The sequence below is a fragment of the Lycium ferocissimum genome, chromosome 5 (genome assembly GCF_029784015.1).
Source record: "Lycium ferocissimum isolate CSIRO_LF1 chromosome 5, AGI_CSIRO_Lferr_CH_V1, whole genome shotgun sequence".
NCBI classification, from domain to species: domain Eukaryota; kingdom Viridiplantae; phylum Streptophyta; class Magnoliopsida; order Solanales; family Solanaceae; genus Lycium; species Lycium ferocissimum.
Genome location: NC_081346.1, coordinates 56,819,872 through 56,827,141, shown reverse-complemented (window position 1 = coordinate 56,827,141; position 7,270 = coordinate 56,819,872). Strand labels below are relative to the sequence as shown.

At 36.2% G+C, this 7,270-nt stretch overlaps 1 protein-coding gene across 1 annotated transcript; it reads left to right on the top strand.

Annotated features, from left to right (window-relative positions):
- Nucleotides 1-5,728: 5,728 nt before the first annotated feature.
- Nucleotides 5,729-6,884, top strand: LOC132055187 (uncharacterized mitochondrial protein AtMg00810-like). The gene is made up of 3 exons (XM_059446894.1): nucleotides 5,729-5,804; nucleotides 6,157-6,641; nucleotides 6,792-6,884. Exons 1-3 carry the CDS (start codon nucleotides 5,729-5,731, stop codon nucleotides 6,882-6,884), a joined length of 654 nt encoding a protein of 217 aa, XP_059302877.1.
- Nucleotides 6,885-7,270: the final 386 nt, after the last annotated feature.

Sequence of the window (7,270 nt, the reverse complement as noted above, 5' to 3'; positions counted from 1 at the left end):
ATAATTATAGGCTAACATAAATGATCTAAGCATGGTTTTGCGCCCCTCCTATACATAACCAATGAAGATTCTAAATCAAGGTCAAGAGACTACTACAAGATCATTTTTATTGCATCACAGATGAGGTAAAACAAGGAACAAGCACTGCACTTTTTAGAGTTGCAGAGCAGCAGACCCTCAATACTAATATAGAGTTCAAGTTAGACCTCCAGAGTTAACTAAAGAGGTGATGCTACACTAACAAGCCTTAAGTGAAGATGAATATACATGGATGGCATAATCGGAGAGAAGCAGGCCAATAGTTAAGAGATTTAAGCAATATGGGATATGACACTCAAATAAACAAACCAAACACTCAAGCAATTACATTCCTAACAACCTAGCAGTCCCAAACTTCACACATAAGAAAAACCATCTATAAACTACATAGCATGAGTTAAAAATAAACTAAGCTAACAACTAAACTACTACTAAAACAGAATTTAAAGACAAGAAAAGCTATAAATAAAGAATTACCTTTTTTAAGTGCAGCCGATCACTATGAATGGAATTGAGAGTTCTTCCACCTCCCAAGCTCAGCCAACACTCACAATAATAAAAACAACTGATTTTACTCCCTAAAAATAAATTTTTAACTAAAAGAGACTTTTCTTTTAAACTCGAATTTTTATCAAGCCCAAAGCTTGTTTTTACTGGTTTTACACACAGCTGAAACTTGTTTTTTCAATGGATGTATGGGGTTCTATAAATAGAACCCCAAAAACAATAACAATCTCTAAATTTTCGATGTGGGAACCCCACTTTTACACAGGTTTAACAAAGGGGGCGGTTGAGATTACAACCAAAGAAATCAGCGGCTAAAAATTGAGTAAAACCATTGAGAAAAGAGACATTAAATGTAAAAAGCAAGGATTGTAGTTTTAAGGCCATGTTTGGCTGGAAAATCGTGCAAAAAATCAAAAAGTAAAGTCTCGTCCTTTTCTGTATTGTCATGCCACCGACGTCACGGTGGTGTCGTCTACGCGGTGATGGGACGGTCTTCTCGCAGAGTGTGGGGTGGAAGGTGAAGTGAGGCGTAGGGCGGCTAGGGTTTGCACCCTAGGCCCCTTTGATTTTTTTACAAATGGCCCTTCCTCCGTTCTTTTGTTATTATAAGGGAATATTATGTGCGGATTGGGCCGGGTAAGCCCCTTTGTGGGCTGGACCTGGCCTATTTTATTAGTTTCTGAAATTCTTTTTGTGTATTACGCATGTATATGTGCGTGCATCGAGTGTATATATAGTCGTAGGGGTAGAATAGGAATTTTAGTAAAATAGGTCATTGTTTGAGGCACACAGCCGTACAAAGAAATAATTAAAACGAGGTCGAATGAAGACGTAATAAAATTAACAAATCGTTTTAAACTCATTTTGCAGAAATAGCCTCAAATTGACCCTCAATGAAATGAGGATTGCAATTATGGCCAACCTTTGGAATCAAATTGCAAAAATACCTTTGCAACTAACCACTTGCAACTATAGCCTTATTTTGATAATTAATTTAACCAATTAAAGCTATTTTTCATTAATGTCCTTAATTAATTTTCCCATGATTTGGACATTTCAATTGAGGCCATTGAAGTTCATCATTTGCAAAATTGACCCCAGCTATATTGAACCATGAATTGGTTAATTATGAGTTGGTCATTTGTGCAAGAATGACAAATAATTAAAATAAAGCACAATTTTAAAACAATTTTGCCAAAATGGCACAAACATAACATATATGGCAACAATCAAAATCCTGAGGGGTAAAATCATAAATTCTCTTAATTACTCAAATTCCTTGGATAAGAAATAATATAAATTGCCTTTTATCTAATTTAACTAATTTAAATGAACAATTGTTTAAAATTGTTCTGCTGTTGATAAATTATAAAAATACTGTAAAATGTTGATAAATTTCTTGAATAATTAATAGAGCCTTGAAGGTTCCCCTATTAATTTATGAAAGTAAAATGGTGACCTGAATAATTATTTAAAATTATTCAGAATTTCTACGAGTGCGTAAAATTATTTTATTTATTATCCAAGGACCCTGAGTAATCAAAATAAATTACGAGATGTCAAAAATCAGGTGTCAACACACTTCATTCTCTTCAATTCACAATCAATAATATCTTCTCTCACACGCTTCCTCTCAACTGTTCTTCATCTTCTCCTTTACAGTTTTGGTTCAATAGCTTCATAATCAGCTGCTATGGCAGCTGGTTAAACTAGTTCGATTAATATTTCAATGAAACAGTGAAAGTTATCATGGTATCAGAGCAGGTTCGAATGGATCTAGCGATTCCTTTCATGAATTGAGCAAAGGAAAGGATCGAAAGATTCGTCAAGTTTTAGCACTTGGTACAGGTTCAAGCATTTTCTGTTGTAAGTACATTTTATCGAATTTGTAGTGTTTTTTTGTTGCATTTCTGGTTGAGATTTTGATATATTTTGAGATCGATGCTGAATCCAACTGAAACTATGGAAAGTGTCACAATTGCAAATGTGAATTCTGTTAGTGCAACAGTTGATTACAATCATCCACTTTATTTTCATCCTTCTGATGCACCTGGTTCATTTTTTATAGAAATTAAACTAACTGGAATGCAAAAATATATGTTATGGAGTCAAGCAATGAAACTTGCACTTTTAGGAAGAAACAAGCTAGGTTTTATTGATAAAGTTAGGTTTTATTGATGCATCTGTTGTGAAAAGTAATTATCAAGGTGATATGCAGAAAAGGTTGGAAATATGTAATGCCATTGTTGTTTAATGGCTTATGAAGAATGTGCAAACAGGTCTGCTTAGTGGAATACTATTCAGATCTAATGCATTTCTAGTATGGAAGGACTTGAAGGAAAGGTTTGACAAGATTAACACTTCGAGAGCATATCATTTGCACAAGGAAATTGCTACAGTTGTGCAAGATGTATCTTCTGTATCAGTATACTACTCTAGATTGAAAGATTTATGGGATGGGCATTATTCAATTGCCTCTATTCTTGCTTGTAATTGTGAAGAATCCAAGGATTTTGTTAAGTACATGGAAAGCCAGAAGTTATTTCAATTCTTAATGGAACTTAATGATGGATATGCTCAAGCTAGGTCACAAATACTAATGATGAATCCTAAACCTAATGTGAATCAAGCATATGATTGGGCAGGATCAGAGTCAAAAGTTGTTAGTGGGAAGCAATTGTGTAGTGACAGATAAAATTGCAGATAAAATTAATCCCACAACTTTGTACACATCTAAAATTTAAGGATCTGGAACTTCATAATCAAGACAGTCACACCAGAAGAGGAACTATTACTCATATGGTGACTTTTGCAACATGAAAGGTCATACAAGAGCAGATTGTTTCAAACTGATGAAATGTGATTTATGTCTGCAGAAGGGACATCTTAGAGAGAATTGCTATAAATTGATTGATTATCCAGAAAATTTTAAAGGAAAGAAGAAGGAAAATGTGGTCACACATCCACTTGCAGGACAAAATGCAGGATACACTCATGGGAGGACAAATATGGAACCTACATCAACACCTGTTTTCACTCAGGAGCAGTACAATCAACTTTTGACAATGCTGAACAGGTGCACCACAAGTGACGCAAGTGCTAATCTAAAGAGGTAATGCAACATATGCTGCTAATTTAGTAAGTAATTTATTGTTTAATAGTGATAGTTATCTCAAGTGGATTCAGTGGATTATAGACACAGGAGTCACTAATCACATGATTGGTGAAAGGCCTACTAAAAACTGGAAGACCAGTAGCTGATGTAGGAAAAGTGCAGTTACTAACAGGACTAGTATTTCTCACATAGGAAATTGTCAGTTAATAGGAGGTGATACTAATAGCAATGTGCTATGTGTGCCAGTATTCAAGTTCAATCTTTTGTCTGTCTCAAAACTGACAAAAGAACTACAATGATGTGCCATGTTTTTTCCTGATTTCTGTTTGTTTCAGGACCTCTTCACTGGCAAGGTGAGGGAGATTGGTAAGGAACAAGATGGATTGTATGTGATGTACTCTCAGCCTGGCCAAGGAAGTATTGCAGAAAATCATCATTTGCTGTACAAAAGGATGTGCATGCAGCAACATGGCAGTTCTGAGAAGATTTTCAGCTTTTCAACATCATAAGTGTTTTGATATTAATAATTGTAGTATTTTTCCTCTAGCTAGATAGACTAGAGTACCTTTCCTAATAAGTACTTCTAGAAGTAGTGGTATGTTTCAGCTGGTTCATATGGATGTATAGTGGTATGTTTCAGCTGGTTCATATGGATGTATGGGGACCCTATAAAATAGTTACATATGATGGCATGCAATATTTTCTCACTTGAGTAGATGATTACTCTAGATGGGCATGGGTTTTCCTAATGAGAGTCAAGTCTGATGTTGTATTTAACGCTCAAAAACTGTGTTGCTATGGTTCAGACTCAATTCAATAAAAGAATATAGATGTTTAGATCTGATAATGGCTCAGAATTTTTTAACCATCATTATGCTGACCTTTTCCAGTCTAAAGGTATTGTACATCAAAGCTCCTATCCATACAACCCACAACAAAATAGGGCGGTGGAGAGGAAGCAAAAGCATATACTGAAGAAGACTGTTTGAGCTATTAGATCTCAAGGTATATGTATTGAGCCTGCTGTTTATATCATTAACAGGGTTCCATTTGTAGCTCTAAACAAGAGATCACCTTATGAACTAGTATATGGTAAAGTGCCAGACTTACAACATATAAGAGTCATTGGTTGTTTATGTTATGCCGGTAACTTAGTCAAACAGGATAAGTTTGGCCCAAGGGCAATTAAAGAATTTATGATGGGATATGGCACTCACCAGAAGGGATATAGGCTGCTGGATATGGAGAATAACAAGTTCATAAGTAAAGATGTCACTTTTACTGAAACTGCTTTTCCTTTTCAGCAAGCAGTGTCATCTTCATCTCAGTCACCACATAATTCAGATATCTTCATGGAGGATGATGATCATCTCATTGCTTCTGGTACTGATGCCATGCATTTGTCTAGTAATCCCATTGTTGCACCTAGTGCTGATGTCATTTCTGAGAATCATACTGGCTTGGAAACAACTGATGTAGCAGTGCCTCTACCATCAATCAATGCTACTGATGGCAATGACTCCAGGAGATCACGAAGAAGCACCAGACCACCTATTTGGCACAAAGACTTTGTCATTGCTGATACAAAAAGAAGTGCACAAAATGCATGCCAGTATCCCATAGCTAATACAGTTTGCTATGACAATTTATTCACTTAATATCAGTGTTTTATCTCAAATTTCTCAGTAGCTTCTGAGCCTAATTCTTATGCAGAAGCTGCCAAGGATCCTCTATGGATAGAAGCAATGCAGATTAAAATCAGAGCACTTGAGGACAACAAGACATGGGAGGTGGTTGCATTGCCTCAAGGGAAGAAGGCAAATAGTTGTAAATGGGTTTGTAAGATCAAATACAAAGCAGATGGCACCATAGAAAGATATAAAGCAAGGCTTGTGGCAAAGGTACAGTCAAAATGAGGGCCTGGATTACCAAGAAGTTTTTTCAACAGTGGTAAAAATGGTAACAGTGAGATCAGTAATGGCATTGGCTACATCACATAACTGGCATATACACCATATGGGTATGTATAATGCCTTTCTTCAATGAGATTTAAATGAAGAGGTGTATATGCAGTTGCCACAAGAATTCAATACTTCATCCAAAACAGATGGTCAGCAAGCTTGTAGGTTACTTAAGTCATTGTATGGGCTTAAGCAAGCTTCTAGACAATGGAATATCAAGTTAACATCAGCCTTGGTAGATTCTGGTTTTACTCAGAGTCATCTACACTATTCATTATTCATCAGACACATTGATGGAAAGAAGATGTTAATGCTGATATATTTGGATGACCTATTGATCACAAGAAATGATATTAATCTTATACAAGAAACAAAATCTATCTTGCGGACGAGCTAATTTCAAGATCAAAGATTCAGGTGATCTTAGATTTTTCCTGGGAATAGAGTTTGCTAGAAGTGCCAAGGGGATCTTAATGCATCAAAGGAATTATGCACTTGAGCTTATTTCAAATATGGGATTGGTAGGAGCCAAACCAGTTGGTACACCAGTTGAAGCCAATCAAAAACTCACCTCAACAGTTTTTGATAAGATTTTAAGTATGCAAGATGAGCATTCAAAAGTAAAGGAAGATGCATTATTGGATGATCCTGGTGTATATCAGAGATTGGTTGGAAGACTGTTGTATTTGACAGTCACCAGACCAGATGTGTCATTTCCAGTTCAAAACCTCAGCCAGTTCATGCATTCTCCTAAACAATCTCGTATGGAAGCTGCTGTTAGAGTGGTCAGATATCTCAAGCAAGTACCAGGAATGAGAGTGTTAATGTCATCCAATCAACTACAAACTTATTATGATGCAGATTGGGCATCTTGTCCATCTACTAGAAGATCAATTAGTGGTTACTTGGTGAAATTAAGAGACTTTCTTATCTCATGGAAATCAAAGAAACGGGCCACAGTTTCCAGAAGTTCAACTAAGGCAGAATACAGAAGTCTTGCATCTGTTATGGCAAAAATTGTTTGGCTAAATGGTTTGTTCAAGGAATTGGGAATAGTTACTTAGTTACCAGTTAGAGTGTCGTGTGATAGCAAGCTATTCAAATAGCTGCTAATCCAGTGTTACATGAGTGTACAAAACAGATAGATATCGATTGTGACTTTATTAGAGGAAAAAATCCAACTTGGGCTTATTCAGACAGTTTACTTGGCTTCTGCAGAACAACCTGCTGATATATTCACTAAAGGGTTGCTAGCACCTTAGCATGCCTATTTGATGTCCAAGCTAGGACTTATCTTTGTAACTCCTAGCTTGAGGGGGGATGTTGAGCATGATTCCGGCTGAGCTATGAGCTGTTTACAACTGTCAGCAAGTTAGTGGAGTAGTCAGTTGAAGTTAGTTATTAGTGTGTAGGTGGTTCAACTTGTAGGACCTTGAGTTTGTTAGTTTGTGGCAAGATATTTTGAACACTGCATTATATAAGCAGTGCACACGGTTGTAAATGTAATTAACACTTCATTCTCTTCAATTCACAATCAATAATATCTACTCTCCCTCTCTTCTCTCACACGCTTCCTCTCAACTATTCTTCATCTTCTCCTTTATAGTTTTGGTTCAATAGCTTCATAACCAGCTGCCATAGCAGCTGG